The sequence below is a fragment of the Microcaecilia unicolor genome, chromosome 3 (genome assembly GCF_901765095.1).
Source record: "Microcaecilia unicolor chromosome 3, aMicUni1.1, whole genome shotgun sequence".
NCBI lineage: Eukaryota > Metazoa > Chordata > Amphibia > Gymnophiona > Siphonopidae > Microcaecilia > Microcaecilia unicolor.
Genome location: NC_044033.1, coordinates 520333940 through 520349543, shown reverse-complemented (window position 1 = coordinate 520349543; position 15604 = coordinate 520333940). Strand labels below are relative to the sequence as shown.

Below are 15604 nucleotides of genomic sequence, written 5' to 3'. Positions count from 1 at the left end.
GCCAAGAGCAGCAGCACTTAAATTAACTGGGGCTCTTCCTACACAAAGCCTCAGTGGAAAGTGGCACTTAGATCTCTGCTAGCAGTCTCAGTGTCTAGTGCCTTAATTGAAAACGGTCATAAAATATTATATAGTTGGCACTATACTCCCCATCGCTTGGTTAAAATGTTTAAAACAGGGTCAGCTTTGTGTTGGAGGCAATGTGGTGTAGTGGGGGATATGACTCATGTGTGGTGGGCATGCAAGCATGCGCAGGAGTACTGGGGGGAGATATTGAAATTTCTGGGTGAAGTTACAGGAGCGAACTATCAGATGAAAATGGACTACTGCTTACTCCATTTTAGACCTGCAGGACTTTCTAATGCCATACACCGCTTTGCCGTACAACTATTTGTGGCCGCCAAATTGGTGCTGGCTGCGGCATGGAAACAACCTACACTTCCGGAACTGCGGTCAGTGTTGCGGAAACTGGGCTATATTCATCTGATGTCGAAGTTGACAGCCTTACGCACTGGCCGTATTCCGCAGTACCATAAAACGTGGAATCCCTATGAACAATGGTTATCTTCTCGGACACCTCAGATCAATGTGTCACTTGGACAAGTCTAAAGAGAATTGGTCACAAAACTTCCTAAGAGGAGGGAATATAATAGGGGAGGGAGGGTATTAGTTGGAAACATGTTAGTTGAAAGAGAAATTCTAATCTCTGTATAAAGTGTGGATACTGTTATGTTTCTAATGGAAAATAATAAAACAAATTTGAAAAAAAAAAAATTAACTGGGGCTCTTTTCAGCTCTCTTTCTCTTCTGAGGTTTCTGAGGTTTAAGGCCCAGATGCATGAAAGACATTGGTAATTCCCGTTCCCTACCGATTCCATAGCGAATCGGTAGGGAACGGGAATGCATCAACGATAGAGAATGCAAATGAGCTACTCGTTGTAGCTTACTTGCATTCTCTAGTCCTTCGGTACCTGAGTCGGAGAATCGGGACGTCCCTTTAGATTAGGCTCCTCTTCCTGGTCTCTTCAGCCAATCAAAGCGGGCTTAGCTGGCTGTTGTCAGCGAAACGCGCTCTGATTGGCTGAAGAGACCAGGAAGAGGAGCCTAATCTAAAGGGACGTCCCGATTCTCCGGCAACCAGGAAAATAGAAAAATTTCGCTGTGGAGGGGTAAGTGGCGCGGCGAAGACTCTCAAGAAGGGGGGAAAAAAAACACGAGCGCCGGCAGAACAAAAAACTGCGAAAAAAAAAGACGTCTCTCAGAAGCGCAGGGAGAGTACATCCTTAAAGGACGCCCCTCACATGCGCTCCCTGCTTTTTTTTTTTTTTTTTTTTTTCTTTTTTACCTTTTTTGGGGGCCCTTTTCCTTTCCGATTCCCTCACAGGAGCCCTAACAAGAGGTCAGACATCTCGTTAGGGTTCCTACGGTAAGGGAATCGGAAAAACGGTAGTGCATCTCATTATAATGGGCTGCAACGGTACTGCAGCTCATTATAATAGCTTTTCAAACATTTGCATTCCGTTTTCGTTGCCTGCTACTGTGGCAGGGAAAATGCCCTTAGTGCATGCCCGGGGTGAACTACTTGCGTTTTAAACTGGCTGGAACCAGTTTAAAACGCAAGTTGTGGGCTCGTTAGGTTTTCTGCATCTGGGCATAAGGCTGCTGACAAGTTTCCTGCTCATCAGGGACGTCCTTTTTTTTTTTTTTTTTTTTGAGTGAAGGACGTCCATAAAGGAGGTCTTTGGCATGCACAGAGCAGCCAGCATAACGCTTGGCTGCTCTGCACATGCTCGACCGGCCAGCTGGCTTCCAAGGGAATAGAGAATGCAAGTAAGCTACAACGAGCAGGCTCATTTGCACTCCCTTTCCTTGATGCATGGCCGTTCCCTACTGATTCACTATGGACTAACACGGCTACCACACTCCTCTACTATGGAATAGGTAAGGGAAGGGCTCTTCCGAGGACCTTAGTGCATCTGCCCCTTGGTTTGTAAAGTACCTGCAAGCCTGCAAGCACCATGGCGTCTCCCTAAATTACCCTCAATCTGAGTAGTCAGATGTTCTTTTAAAATTGCAATACCATCTATGGAGAAGGAGTGTTATAGAGAAGACAAAACAAGCAACCTTTTAAAAATATAGTTAGACTGTTTATAATCCTAGCTCTTTCTTTGCAGAATGACATCACCCCGCTTCATAGAATTTGTCTGCAAACACGACGACGTTCTCAAGTGCTTTGTCACACGGTGAGACCTCTATGCTTTATGGCTGGGCTTCTCGTTATGTTTTGGGCCTATGCTCCTGTCTGAATTGAACTAGTTAACCAAGGAAGCTTGATTGGATTCAGGCGTATGAGTTAAACGTTGCTCTGCCCTGCCACGGTCTGTGCTTGAGTAGAAAAGGGTTCAAGTGGGCAGAGACCTCGGCACTGAAGGAAATGTCTTCATGGCGTGATTTAGTGTCGTGGATATTTAGATCTGTATTTTGTTAAATATTGTTATCCTCCCTTCCGTTTTTTAAACACAGATTTTTCTCCCATTTCTTTATAAATTTTTAAATATTTTGGGAGTTTTTCTCTGTGTTGTTTTTCGGAAGGTGGTGGAAGCCTGTGATGGTAATATTTATGTGGAGCATAAGAGTCAGGCTCTCTGATACACTGAGGCTATTTTTTAAATTTGGATATACTTTATTTTTCAGATCTGAATCCCCACTGTGACACTATATTTGAGTGATGTGTTTGATAGTTTCTTTGTTATAGCTACACACTCGTTGCAGATTGTTTATTCCTGAAGAATAGCCTTAGCTGGTATTGTCTGCAAAAATCCTTCTTCTGTTCTTTATTGGAAGCCACCCATGAGTTCAGGCAGCACAGTCACCTTTAGAAGGACCCCCCCCTCCACCTTATTGTTCTGATATGTAAATTAGTATGGATTGCAAGGGGTATCTGGTATTTAGTAATTTTTTTTTTGTTACATTTGTACCCTGCGCTTTCCCACTCATGGCAGGCTCAATGCGGCTTACATGGGGCAATGGAGGGTTAAGTGACTTGCCCAGAGTCACAAGGAGCTGCCTGTGCCTGAAGTGGGAATCGAACTCAGTTCCTCAGTTCCCCAGGACCAAGGTCCACCACCCTAACCACTAGGCCACTCCTCCACTGTTGCTACTATTTGAGATTCTACATGGAATGTTGCTATTCCACTAGCAACATTCCATGTAGAAGTCGGCCCTTGCAGATCACCAAAGTGGCAGCGCAGGCTTCTGCTTCTGTGAGTCTGACGTGCAGGACGTCAGCCTCACAGAAACAGAAGCCTGCGCAGCCTTCTACATGGAATGTTGCTAGTGGAATAGATGTAGAATCTCCAATAGTAGCAACATTCCATGTAGAATCTCCAATAGTAGCAACATTCCATGTAGAATCTCCAATAGTATCTATTTTATTTTTGTTACATTTCTACCCCGCGCTTTCCCACTCATGGCAGGCTCAATGCGGCTTACATGGGGCAATGGAGGGTTAAGTGACTTGCCCAGAGTCATAAGGAGCTGCCTGTGCCTGAAGTGGGAATTGAACTCAGTTCCTCTGGACCAAAGTCCACCACTCTAACCACTAGGCCACTCCTCCACTGTTGCTACTATTTGAGATTCTACATGGAATTTTGCTATTCCACTAGCAACATTCCATGTAGAAGTCGGCCCTTGCAGATCACCAATGTGGCCGCGCAGGCTTCTGCTTCTGTGAGTCTGACGTCCTGCACATACGTGCAGGACGTCAGCCTCACAGAAACAGAAGCCTGCGCAGCCTTCTACATGGAATGTTGCTAGTGGAATAGCAACATTCCATGTAGAATCTCCAATAGTAGCAACATTCCATGTAGAATCTCCAACATTCCATGTAGAATCTCCAGTAGTAGCAACATTCCATCTAGAATCTCCATTAGTATCTATTTTATTTTTGTTACATTTGTACCCTGCGCTTTCCCCACTCATGGCAGGCTCAATGCGGCTTACATGGGGCAATGGAGGGTTAAGTGACTTGCCCAGAGTCACAAGGAGCCGCCTGTGCCGGGAATCGAACTCAGTTCCCCAGGACCAAAGTCCACCACCCTAACCACTAGGCCACTCCTCCATAAAAAGTGTGGCTCTGTGCATGCTCAAATTTGTGAGAGGTTGCATTGAAACAGTAAGATGCACTTCCCTCAAGCCAGACAAGACTTATGAGCATCTACAGACCTTCTGTTTCTAGATAGTTTACTTTTCTTCTGAGCCCACTGAGAAAAGTTTCTCTGTAGTAATAGATCTGTTCCATTGCTATATTCTGGTGTGTTAGCATTGTACTAGAAACTGGAGCGCATGCTGGTATCATTTCATCTGCGGGAATTTTATTTGGATTTACTGGTGCTAATAAGGCTCCGTTGAGAATGCTCTGGGATTTCTAGGTAGGATCAACAGCAACACTGGGGATGACATGTTAGGCCCTCTTTTAAAATAAATTTGCTGTTTACAGTTAACTTTTGAATTTATGAAAGCAACATGTATTGTGTATGGTTTTATTTCCCCTTTTCCTACAGAAACCCCAAGATCATTTTTGACCACTTCCATTTTCTTCTGGAGTGTCCTGAGCTGATGTCCCGATTCATGCACATCATTAAAGCCCAGGTAAAAGGGTCGCTCTGCTCCTGCTAAGACTCATTTGGTGCCCTGGGGTGGTTTTGATAGGATGATGATGTCCGATAAGGGCAAGGTGGCTCTCCTCTGATTAGATCTGACACTGGTTCATCACAGATTTGTTGAACTGTATACCAGCTGTGTAAAAATCTGGTTCCACCACAGAAGGGAAGTGGGACTTGATATACCGCCTTTCTGAGGTTTTTGCAACTACATTCAAAGCGGTTTACATATATTCAGGTACTGATTTTGTACCAGGGGCAATGGAGGGTTAAGTGACTTACCCAGAGTCACAAGGAGCTGCAGAGGGAATTGAACTCAGTTCCCCAGGATCAAAGTCCACTGCACTAACCACTAGGCTACTCCTCCACTCATTCTACCAATAAGAGCCAACCTCATCAGTGATGTCACAATGGCTGCCTGATACTTGGCTGACTTCTGATATTGTGATGTCATAAGGGAAAGGGGGGGGAAGGGAAATGGGACTTGACATACTGCCTTTCTGAGGTTTTTGCAACTACATTCAAAGCGGTTTACATATATTCAGGTACTGATTTTGTACCAGGGGCAATGGAGGGTTAAGTGACTTACCCAGAGTCACAAGGAGCTGCAGAGGGAATTGAACTCAGTTCCCCAGGATCAAAGTCCACTGCACTAACCACTAGGCTACTCCTCCACTCATTCTACCAATAAGAGCCAACCTCATCAGTGATGTCACAATGGCTGCCTGATACTTGGCTGACTTCTGATATTGTGATGTCATAAGGGAAAGGGGGGGGAAGGGAAATGGGACTTGACATACTGCCTTTCTGAGGTTTTTGCAACTACATTCAAAGTGGTTTACATATATTCAGGTACTTATTTTGTACCTGGGGCAATGGAGGGTTAAGTGACTTGCCCAGAGTCACAAGGAGCTGCAGTGGGAATTGAACTCAGTTCCCCAGAATCAGAGTCCGCTGCACTAACCACTAGGCTACTCCTCCACTCATTCCACCAATAAGAGACAACCTCATCAGTGATGTCACAATGGCTGCCTGATACTTGGCTGACTTCTGATATTGTGATGTCATAAGGGAAAGGGGGGGGGGGAAGGGAAATGGGACTTGACATACTGCCTTTCTGAGGTTTTTGCAGCTACATTCAAAGCGGTTTACATATATTCAGGTACTTATTTTGTACCAGGGGCAATGGAGGGTTAAGTGACTTACCCAGAGTCACAAGGAGCTGCAGTGGGAACTGAACTCAGTTCCCACTGCACTAACCACTAGGCTACTCCTCCACTCCAGAAAATGCCCAGACTTCAGCCTGGCTCTTTATCGAGTCAGAAGGTCAGAGATACCTGGAATGTGATGACATTTCCACAGAGCTGGAGTGAAAAAGAAGCCAAAATCAGATCCTTCACCCTAAAATCCCATGGGAGGTAGCAATGTACTTTTCTGATTTCCAAATGGATCAACCTGTGGCAATTCTGATTAGACCAGAACCAGAAAGAGGTCTCTTTTGGGAGACTTAAAGTGAACCCGTCCTTCAGCCAACTTGTCTGTCCTTGGTGTTTGTGAAAAAGATGAGTGAACACAAGTCGTTCAGAGCTTAGCCTATCCTGGATTGGATTTGCATTTCTTAGTAGAAGTTGAAGGTGACTTACGTTCAGCCACACCGGGGTTGACTGACTTTCTAAAATGTTTGGATATGGGTGGCAGATCTTGTACCAGAATGTTCTCATTCATGTATCTGGCTCTTGCTTGGGCTGTCATAACTTGGAAAGCCTTAGACCAGAAGTTGAACGTTCTGGGGAACGTGAGTTCACGGACCAAGATGGCCGGTTGAGCTTTTAGCTCTGCACAGCCCGATTTGACTTTGGTACGAATCCCCCTCATTTAGCAATCTTAAAAGTTGCTAAACTAATAGAGGAACATTTGAGGAGTGCGGGGATATGAGTATTTCACATTCCTCTTGCCTAATACTGAAGGATTTTGCTTACCATCCAACTGGATCCGCAGGCAGCGAGAAACCTAAGATGGCAGAGGCTGCCGAACCATCAGGCCTTGCAGTGATACAACCTGTTGAATCAGAGTTACCACAAGAACCAACGGCTGATGGAGATCCGTTTACTGAATTTTGCTTACTCCTTCAGGAAATCGAATCTGACTTGAAAGTAGTTTGAGCAGGGCTGGGTACACTGGCAACGGATTTCCGAGGAGAGATAGCCAAATTGGGACATAGCGGTTTGACCTGCTATAACTTTATTAACACACACAAATGTTTAAAACAGATAAAGCTGCTTAACCTGTTCAGATGATAGTGATTAGACTGATAGGAAAGGCTGGTGTGGGTCTCTTCAATTCTTTCCTGGCAGTAGCCACATGTGAACCAGTGTCATTGGCAGGGAAGCCAAGGCAATAATACCTTTCAGTCAGATGGCGGTGCTAAAGCAGGAAAAGATCAACCCTCTTGAACCCATCACCTCAATCTCCATGGTGACTGTTGCCCTTCCTATCTTCCAGTACCTGAGATGTAATGTTTCTGAAAAGTATGGAAAGAAATCCATTTTTATCTGGGGTCATAAACCTAGATGTTTTGGGAAAAACTGAAATCTTTGTGATAATTCTTTTCTTATGAAAGCTGCATTTAGTTTGCTTTCAGAATGAAAACTTTTTGGAGGGCAGGGATAATACAATTAGTGCATAGTAACATAGTAGATGACGGCAGAAAAAGACCTGCACGGTCCATCCAGTCTGCCCAACAAGACAACTCATGTGTGCTACTTTTGTGTATACCCTACTTTGATTTGTACCTGTGCTCTTCAGGGCACAGACCGTATAAGTCTGCCCAGCACTATCCCCGCCTCCCACCACCGGCTCTGGCACAGACCGTATAAGTCTGCCCAGCGCTAGCCCCGCCTCCCACTACCGGCTCTGCTATCCAATCTCGGTTAAGCTCCTGAGGATCCTTTCCTTCTGAATAGGATTCCTTTATGTTTGAATTCCGTTACCGTTTTCCTCTCCACCACCTCCCGCGGGAGGGCATTCCAAGCATCCACCACCCTCTCCGTGAAGAAATACTTCCTGACATTTTTCTTGAGTCTGCCCCCACTTCAATCTCATTTCATGTCCTCTAGTTCTACCACCTTCGTATCTCCGGATTAGTGCATGTAAAGTATTTTTTCATATATTTATGAAATAAATTTATTTTCTATATTTTTGTTTTTATTTGAGAGATAGGCCTATCTTTGCGTAGCATTATTTATTTATTTTTATTTATTTATTGCATTTTTTATCCCACATTTTCCCACCTATTTGCGGGCTCAGTGTGGCTTACAGAGTTTGGTTATGACATAATCATTCCATGATAACAGATACAATTAGTAATGTTCAAAGATTAGGAGAGGGAAGAGAAAAGGAAGGTGTTAGGCAAGGTATAGGTGGACTGTAATGATTGGGTGAGTTGGTGAGATAATTTATGAGGCTGTGGGTTCTCTTTGTAAGCCTTGTTGAACAGATGTGTCATTAGGATAGTGAATTAAAATATCAAGCCACGCCCAGTGCTCAGTACCGCCCTTCTGTAAAAACTTGCTGAAATTCAGTCACACACGATAGAAGTCATGGTCTGGAGCTGGCTCTTGATGACGATCCAACACGGCGAAGATGACAATGAAATCACACAAAGTCAGTAATGGTGCTGTCAATTAGTGTGTCGTATTTTTATACTTAACCACCTTCCTCGAACCAAAACAACCTAAAATAGTTTAAATATAAGCAAAATAGTGTAGTAATTGAATATGTCATAATAATCAATGGATTTTATTTATTTAGTTGCATTTGTATCCCACATTTTCCCACCTATTTGCGGGCTCAGTGTGGCTTACAATACATTGTAAATGATGGAAATACAGTTTGTTACATTACGATTATGGGTTGCATTGTGAATAGTTAAGGAAGACAGAGTCAGGTCAATCATCTTTGGGGCATAGAAACTATAGGATATGACGTTGGGGGATTACTAGGGTGATCGAATAATAGCAAGAGAGCGATGGGGTATAACAGTTTTTATCTGTGGGTGGATTATTGAATGGGAGAGAGTACGGAGAAATGGAGTACGTGAGGTAATGTCTTGAGGCATTATTATGGTGTATATGGGATTTATGTGTTTTGATCCTTGCAGTATGTTGTTTCAAAGAGATAGGTCTTCAATCGTTTGCGGAAGTCGGTTAATTCATAGATCGTTTTCAGGTTGCGTGGTAGTGCATTCCAGAGTTGCGTGCTCATGTAGGAGAAGGTTGATGCATGTAGTACTTTATACTTTATGCCTTTGCACTTAGGGAAGTGAAGGTTGAGGAAAGTTCTGGATGATTTTTTGGCGTTTCTGGGTGGCAGGTCTATTAAGTCGGACATGTATGCAGGATCACTAATATATATGAAAAAAATAATGCAGTAATACATTTACAGTGTACAATTGTGATTGACACTACCCCACGCTCATTAGGACGTGATAGGCCATAATCAATCTAATGTACGTAACTAAATCAAGTAACAAAATAATCCGCCTTCAAACCTCGTACAGTCAAAGCCACCCAGCATTCCCAAATAACTTCAAAGCATTTCAGTGACAGTCTAACAGGATGGGCGTGGATAGGTGAGAGTCAGTGAGACAGGAGAGCAATACAGTTTACAAAGCAATACAATTTTATGCTTTGTAATGGGCTAGAAAACCCAGATCTTTGTTAAGTCCTGTCTGGTGGGTGTCAAAATATTTAATCATTTTGACTTCAAAGGTCTTACGTTCCTGTATTGTTTTAAAGTTCCCTTTCATGAAATCACTGGTACAGTGTTCTGGTTTTGTAAAGTGCTGCCCCACAGAGGTGACATCCTGATTGGTACTAGCTTTTTTCATATGGTGTCTATGTAAATTAAATCTCTTCTTTAGCATCTGACTTGTTTCTCCAATGTAGCAGCCTTCGTCGCACTTTTTACACTGAATGATATATACCACATTGGAAGATGAGCACGTGAAAGATTCCTTAATGTTGAATATTTTTCCTTTCTGAATGATCTTGGAGTCCTGTGAGATATTTTGGCATAGTTTGCAGCTGGGATATATTGCAAGGATGTGTGCCATTCTTTTCTTTTTGAGTCTGTGTCATATATACTGTCATCTACCAACATTTGCTTATTTCCGATCTGAGGAAGAAGGGCAACCTTCGAAAGCTAATCAAGAAATGTATTAAGTTATGTCCAATAAAAAAAGGTATCATCTTATTTTCTTTTCCATGTTTTATTTTGTTTGATTTCTATAGATTCTACATGGAATGTTGCTATTCCACTAGCAACATTCCATGTAGAAGTCGGCCCTTGTAGATCACCAATGTGGCCGCGCAGTGCAGGACGTCAGACTCACAGAAACAGAAGCCTGCGCAGCCTTCTACATGGAATGTTGCTAGTGGAATAATTCCATGTAGAATCTCCAATAGTAGCAACGTTCCATGTAGAATCTTCAATAGTAGCAACATTCCATGTAGAATCTCCAATAGTAGCAACATTCCATGTAGAATTTCCAATAGTAGCAACAGAATCTCAATAGTAGCAACATTCCATGTAGAATCTCCAATAGTAGCAACATTCCATGTAGAATCTCCAATAGTAGCAACATTCCATGTAGAATCTCCAATAGTAGCAACATTCCATGTAGAATCTCCAATGGTATCTATTTTACTGTCATAGTAATGCTTGAATGTTTTCACTTATATACACTGTCAGCTAGCACATTTGCTTATTTCCGATCTGAGGAAGAAGGGCAACCTTCGAAAGCTAATCAAGAAATGTATTAAGTTATGTCCAATAAAAAAAGGTATCATCTTATTTTCTTTTCCATGTTTTATTTTGTTTGATTTCTATAGATTCTACATGGAATGTTGCTATTCCACTAGCAACATTCCATGTAGAAGTCGGCCCTTGTAGATCACCAATGTGGCCGCGCAGGCTTCTGCTTCTGTGAGTCTGACGTCCTGCACGTATGTGCAGGACGTCAGACTCACAGAAACAGAAGCCTGCGCAGCCTTCTACATGGAATGTTGCTAGTGGAATAATTCCATGTAGAATCTCCAATAGTAGCAACGTTCCATGTAGAATCTTCAATAGTAGCAACATTCCATGTAGAATCTCCAATAGTAGCAACATTCCATGTAGAATTTCCAATAGTAGCAACAGAATCTCAATAGTAGCAACATTCCATGTAGAATCTCCAATAGTAGCAACATTCCATGTAGAATCTCCAATAGTAGCAACATTCCATGTAGAATCTCCAATGGTATCTATTTTACTGTCATAGTAATGCTTGAATGTTTTCACTTATATACACTGTCAGCTAGCACATTTGCTTATTTCCGATCTGAGGAAGAAGGGCAACCTTCGAAAGCTAATCAAGAAATGTATTAAGTTATGTCCAATAAAAAAGGTATCACCTTATTTTCTTTTCCATGTTTTATTTTGTTTGATTTCTATTGATGATTACCTTTAAAAGTGGACTAACACGACTACCACAAGTAAAGTTTCCAGTGAAAGGGGAGTAATGTGTTCTCTGTTTCTTTCCTGTTGTAGCCCTTTAAGGAGCGCTGTGAGTGGTTCTATGAGCACTTGCTGGCAGGTCAGCCTGACTCGGATATGGTGCATCGGCCTGTGAGCGAGAGTGACATCCTGTTAGTGCACAGAGGTATGTGGCTGTACAGAGAGAGTCCCGCCCTTCACGTGCTTACTGCTCTGAAGCTTAGAAGAGTAAAAATTAACCTTTCTTACATATTTAGATTCTATTTTTAGGAGCAGCTGTGAAGTTGTGTTTAAATCAAACTGCCAAAAACTAAAGCAAGGGATTGCAGTTCGGTTCCATGGAGAGGAAGGCATGGTAAGTGAAAATGACAACACGTGTCATGTGGAAATGATAGTTAATATGCTGAATGGAAATGCAGTCATTTGTAGTTACAGCCCTTGGCTGCAGTCGGTGGAAAATCAGTTCTGACTGAGCCCCCTCCCTCTAGCCGTGGAGCCGTAGGATCAACCTGTGAATATAGCCCCCGTGTTTATCTATTCTTCAGTGATGATTCCTGTTTCTGCTCTCTAGTAGAATCTGGTGGTGAGTTTATAGAGAATGACATGGGGACAAAATTTGTCCCCGTCTCCATCCCCACCCCGTCCCCATAGGCCCCGTCTCCGTCCCTATCCCGTCCCCGTAGGCCCCATCTCCATCCCCATCCCGTTCCCGCAGGCCTGTCTCCGTCCCCGCCCCATCCCTATGGGCTCTGGTTTCGTCTGCAGAAGCTTTGAACACTTACGATTTTATATTTAATTTTTTTTATTAAAGTATAAAAAGGAACATTATGCTGTGCAATTGTTGTGTATATATTACAAATAGAAAACAATAATAACAACGAACAGCTATAATAACCCTCCCACTACCACCACCACCCTCTACCCTTCCAACCCCAACAATAGCTGACTTCTGCTTCCCCCAAGGAATCCTAATCCACCCTGTTAAAATGTCCAGGGGTACAAAATACAACCGTTCTGTATTCCCTAGAGGGGAGAAATAAGCCCTATGAAGCACTGTTATGATTTTTTCATCTATGAATTAGTCATCAACAATCTCAGGATTCAGTCTAAATCTCCTGTCTTCCACAGTCCCTCCTGCAATTGAAGATGTCTTCTTAGAAGATGTGCTGGTAGCAGGATGTACAGGATCCCCCATGCACATTTTGCTAGTTGTGACCAGCATGTTTGCTTGCTTTTCCAAAAAATCAAAATATTGTCTGCATCAATCAAACATAAATAACAGTCCAGTTCATTAAAAGGCTTCAAAATAGGAAGCGACACGGGGACACAGTTTGTCCCCGTCCTCACGGGTTCTGTCCCCATCCCCGCCCCGTCCCCGTGTTTCACACTATAAGACACATTTTGAGTTGGAAACGGATAACACACTCCAGAAGAGTACCCCAAGGATGTGGAGTATTAACACTGTGGCAGTCATAGAAGCCTTTTGGGGCATCATATGGAAAGCGATCGATTAAGGACACTAGTCACTGCAAGTAGAAACACAGTGACACCGGGGGGGGGGGGAGGTTGTCTACACACATATATATTATGTTTCAATCATTTTTATTAAGTGAACCTAATCAGCTGTAACATTTCACATTACATAAGCAAGTTCCATAACAGCAATTGGCATATCTTCACATTTTGTATTTTTATTGATATTAGTATTTCCCCCCCTAAACTACTCCCCCTCCCCTCCCTGTTCCCTACCCCCCTTCCCTCCCCAAAGCCTCCCCTCCCCTTTTTCCCTTATATATCCAATAACAAGCAGAGGTTACAGGAGCAGCAGCAACGGGGATTATAGGTTCAATATCTGGCTCCGGACCATTGGGGTCAAGGTTTCCCAAAAGGGTGCCCATCTGCATTCGAATTGTTGTCTTATCTGTGGCTGGTTCCGCATTGCCAGATGCTCTGTACGTAATATAAGCATTTGAGTTCGCCAATATTGCAGTGATGGTGGTTTTGTTCCCCAGCCACTCCTGCAGGATTGCTTTTTTCGCTACTACTGTAGCTCTTTTTACAAAGCCTGTGAATCCCTTCGGCATTGGCTTGCTTAGCCTTGGGTGTCCAAAAAGCAACTTTGGATCATATGTCCTTCTTCGGGACCAGAGTTCTGTCACTTGTTGTAGTATACTTTTCCAAAACCAAACCACTCTTGGGCATGTCCAAAACATGTGAGCCAGTGTAGCCCCTTCTTGATGGCATTTCCCACATGCTCCATCCGGTGATGCTCCCATATGGAAAGCTCTTCTAGGCGGCACATATATCCTTAGTGCGAATTTATACACACATATATATTATACAACTAGTAAAAAAGACCCGTTTCTGAGAGGAATGAAACGGGCGCTAGCAAGGTTTTCATGGAAGTGTGTATGTTTGACAGTGAGTGTGTGAGAGACAGAGTGAATTTGCGACTGTGTGTGTGTGTGAGAGAGAGTGAGACTGTCTGTGTGAGAGTGTGTGTTTGAGACAGAGAGTGTGCCACAGGGGTCCCCCCCCTGCATGTGTTGGCATCCTTCCCGCTCCCCCCCTGTGTTTCCTTTTCCCATATCCATCTCGTCCCCCTCCCCCCTCCCAGCCTCAGGGTCGTGGGCCCCCCCCCCCCCGGCCTGCAGGATCGTGGGCCCTGTGGCGGCGTTTTTCGGTATCGTAGTGTGTGTTTGAGAGAGTGTGTGTGAGAGAGAGTGAATGTGTGAGTGTGACAGAGTGAGAGTGTGTGTGGCGTGTTTTTGCGAGAATGTGAGTGTGTGTGTGTGTGAGAGGGAATCCCAGCTTCAGGGTGTTGGCCCCGCCTCCCTTGGGCTTTCAGTATGGTGGTCCCTCCGTCTGCCGGCGTTTTTCCCCCTTCCCTCCTCGCAGGTTGAGGTTCGAGTGCCCCCCCTTCCCTCCTCGCAGGTTGAGGTTCGAGTGCCCCCCCCCCCTTCCAGTGCCTTTCAGGGTCGTGGCGCTCCCTCCGACTGAAGCTGTCTCCCTTCCTGGCACGTTCAGGCAGGCAGGCTGGCTCCCTGCGTGTGTCCAACGTTCAGGCTGCCTACCTGCGTCGCTCCCTCCGTGTCTCCGAGTTTGTGCGGGCCCGGGGCGATGGGAGTCCTGCGAAGTTGGGAAATGGCTGCCAAGGGGCAAGGGGAGTGAGATCGCGTGTCGCCAATGCTTACGTCCCCGCCTGCCTCTCTCCGACGTTGTGCGGGCAATGTTAGTCCTCCGGAGGTGGGAAATATCCACCGAGGGTCAGGGAGATGGCGTTTGGCCGATTGTCATAGCGCCGCCCTCGACGTCATGACGTTATGACGCGAGGGCAGGCCAGACACTCAGGGCAAACCGGATATCTCTGGCGCCTCAATTTCCGGCTTGAGGCTTCAGAACGTTGGAGGTGCCTTTTATTATATAGAGATACAAGCTTAGAAATTCAGAGTGGTTAGAGTCATTCGGTTTTTAGAGGTCTTTGCATTTGTATTATAATTTTCATTGAGTTTCCTGCATTTTTTGGTAACAATATGAGCAGCGGTGTTTTGGACCAGTTGGAAGTCATTTAGCCATTTTGGCTGTCAGGCCCATATAAAGTGCATTGCAGTAAGAACTGTGGGTTGCATGACTATACGAAGGGCCTGTGGATCAATATAAGGCTTAAGTCGCATAACCATATGCAGTCTACTAAAGAGCAACTTGGGAGAGTTGTTTTTGCCCAGTCCCTTCTGATCCCAGCCAAACCCAAGGATTTCATGGAATCTCTTATAGGGATCACCCAGCTGTACGTCATTGGTTGTAACCTAGTTCCGTATTCTCTCACTAAAACCTAAACATCCAGTATTTTTGTGCATTGATAACCATCCAACTTGCCTTCGTCCAATCCAAAATCCATTCCAGGCAGGTATTCAGATTTTCAATAGCCCACATTCTCGTGCCCCTCCAACAGGCAAGCAACTGTAAATCATTGGTTACTTATTTTTCACTGCATTCAACATAAGATACTTACGGACTTACAAGGTTCTAAACATACAAGTATTGCATCCTGCCTTTCCTCCCCTATTTACCCCTATATTCCTTCTTGTTCACTGCATATAGGGCTCCTTTTACTAAGCGGCAGCAAGCCCAATGCGGGCTTACCGTTTGCTATAACGGAACCACCATCTCTACCACGCCATCATTTCCGGCGCTACCAAAATTGATTTATTTTTGTAGCGCTGGAGTGTACCCGGCGGTAATCAGCGCTGCCCGGTTACTGCCAGGTTAGTGTGGGAACCCTTACCGCCACCTCAATGGGTTGACGGTAAGGGCTCCCCCCCCCCCCCCCCGAAATGGCCGCGTGGCAAGTGCTTTACTTGCTGCCTGGCCATTTCCTGAAGGAAAGCGAGACCTTCCCTTTTACC

The 15604-nt window shown here is 44.4% G+C and overlaps 1 protein-coding gene across 3 annotated transcripts in view; it reads left to right on the top strand.

The window, feature by feature from the left end:
* HACE1 (HECT domain and ankyrin repeat containing E3 ubiquitin protein ligase 1) overlaps positions 1-15604 on the top strand; it is a 279223-nt gene that overhangs the window by 179733 nt on the left and 83886 nt on the right. For all 3 annotated transcript variants that reach the window (XM_030199163.1, XM_030199162.1, XM_030199161.1), the window contains 4 exons: positions 2175-2243; positions 4563-4650; positions 11253-11364; positions 11456-11553. In XM_030199163.1, coding sequence (XP_030055023.1) covers positions 2175-2243; positions 4563-4650; positions 11253-11364; positions 11456-11553 — 367 coding nt within the window. The remainder of the gene's footprint in view (positions 1-2174; positions 2244-4562; positions 4651-11252; positions 11365-11455; positions 11554-15604) is intronic.